General features: G+C 41.3%; 1 protein-coding gene across 1 annotated transcript in view; it reads left to right on the plus strand.

Annotated features, from left to right (window-relative positions):
* The window catches only part of bcar3 (BCAR3 adaptor protein, NSP family member), a gene marked incomplete in the record, with an annotated part of 97,504 nt that overhangs the window by 55,979 nt on the left and 39,455 nt on the right, over positions 1 to 2,070 (plus strand). Inside the window, 1 exon segment of the mRNA XM_014027086.1 lies at positions 1,233 to 1,464. Within this exon segment, the coding sequence (XP_013882540.1) occupies positions 1,233 to 1,464 (232 nt within the window).

Genomic DNA, 2,070 nt, shown 5'->3' on the forward strand with positions numbered 1-2,070 from the left:
AAATGGTGCATTTTAAGTGTATGTATTTATTTATTAGTACTTTTATACATTTCTGCTTTTATTTCTAATCATGTAAGTTTCGGTCTTCCGTACTGGAGAGGCAACACACAAAACAAAAACAAAAAAATTATCACAATTTTTCATTTGCATAAAAAAATATTTAACAGTGGGGTTTGCAACCTGTGGCTCTGGGGCCACATGGGCCTTTTTTGGATCCCTCTTTGTCGTTTTGAGTAAAACAAGCATGGAAATAAATAACATTAATTCAAATAACCACATAAAATAATAATATGATAAAGTGCAGCACAGAAAAATAACAACAAAGTAAGAATCAGTTCTAAATTAAGGAGCACAACGATGTTGTCTCTTCAAAGAGTCTTTCATWCAGGGGCGCAGCACAAAATTCAAGGCCCTACATTCAGTTTCTTGATGAGCCCCCTTCCTGCCTTTAATAAACGATATATTTTCTTGTGAATAAAAGCCTCTGTTCAGTCGTACAACTAAATCCTGCTTGTTATTTTAAGGCCTTATTAAAACTAAGAGGGCTTAGAGTTAAACATATTTGCTTTGGTAGGTAATGAACTCGGCTAATATTCCCGTGGGAACACCGTCGCCAGCTTAAAGGATTTGAACTACCAACCGTCCCCGTGTAGCCGGGGATTTGAGCTAATTACCACTTTCACTGAGCCCCCCCACCCTGGATGTAAATCCCCCTGCATAAAGAGCTGCAGTAATATTCCAAAGTACGATCATTTAAGGCGAGAAGAAGTGAAAGTTAAATTGTTTAAGGAGCAAAATATGAGCTGCTGCTWGAAAAACACACAACATCTGTAAATGAGCTCATAATTAGACATTTAATAGCAGCTCAAAGCAGCTGAAACTTCAGTTAGACAAAAAAGAGAAGAAAAAAGCAGTGTTTTGGTTGAAAAACAGAGCTGTGCTGCTGCTTGTGTGTGTGCTCTGACCTCTGTGTGAAATTGTCGGTGGGCTAAGAACGAGAGGCGTGTGGCTGTGATGTGTGTTGTGACGGGGGGGGAGGAGGCCAAGTCGGGCGGGCAGCGAGTGAAAGTGTTTACGTCTGCCTGAGAGAGAGTGAGAGACAGAAAAAGAGAACTCCCACTTACAAAGTGGAACCCGCTGAACTTTAAATGACATTATGGTCGACTCTCAGTTTTACGGAGATGTTGGCCTCTTGTACCGATGATTTGGTCTCACCTTTAAAATCCTCTCAGGCATCAGCTAAACCGAGAGGAGCTAAAGAAGCAGCATCAGCACCAGTCGAGGTCCCGCCTGAACTCAAAGCCGAGCGGCTCCGCAGTTTTATTTATGGAGAGGGACCGGACTACACGGAGCAGATCTTTGAGTCTCTCTGGAAAGATGTGCTCTCTGAACCGGACCGTGTCTCTGTCTGTCTTTCCCAGGGACCCTGCAGCCGCCCTGGACGCCGCGGTCGACTATGTCAAGGTAGGAGAAATACTTTTCTTTTTTTTTTTTTTTACCATATCGTTGGTTTGAACTCACTGACGAAATGGTTGCATGTGATGTTTGCAGATAAAAGAAAGGTCCTAAATAGAGATTTTCTTAAAGAGTTTCTTAGAGAGTTCTTAAATGAACAGTGGAGAAATTGAAAAAAGTGCAGTCTACAATGGGTCGGTAAACAGTGGCGTTTGCAGAATTTTTTTTCAGGGGGGCCATTGTGAGGGGGGCACTAAAACTAAAATCCATAACAGAAATTTTATGCCGCTGTTTCAAAATGAAAAAGAGCTAAGGATTTGCCTACAGATGTTCAGTTTGTAATTTTTCAGGTACCGTATTTTTCGGACTATAAGCCGCGAATTTTTTCCTGAAATTTGAACCATGCGGCTTATAGACCGGTGCGGCTTATACGTGGATTTTTTTCTTCAACCACCAGGGGGCTCTTATGCTCCATTTGCTTCAACCACTCGCTTCAAAAAAAGAAGAAAAAAAAAGAAAAAAGCGATCGCTTCCAGAGCCGACTGTTGACCAGCAAGAAGCGATTTAAAGATAGTCAATAGCCAAAAACTCATAAAAGGGGATAAAACAGTCATT

Source organism: Austrofundulus limnaeus, unplaced genomic scaffold (assembly GCF_001266775.1).
Source record: "Austrofundulus limnaeus strain Quisiro unplaced genomic scaffold, Austrofundulus_limnaeus-1.0 Scaffold614, whole genome shotgun sequence".
NCBI lineage: Eukaryota > Metazoa > Chordata > Actinopteri > Cyprinodontiformes > Rivulidae > Austrofundulus > Austrofundulus limnaeus.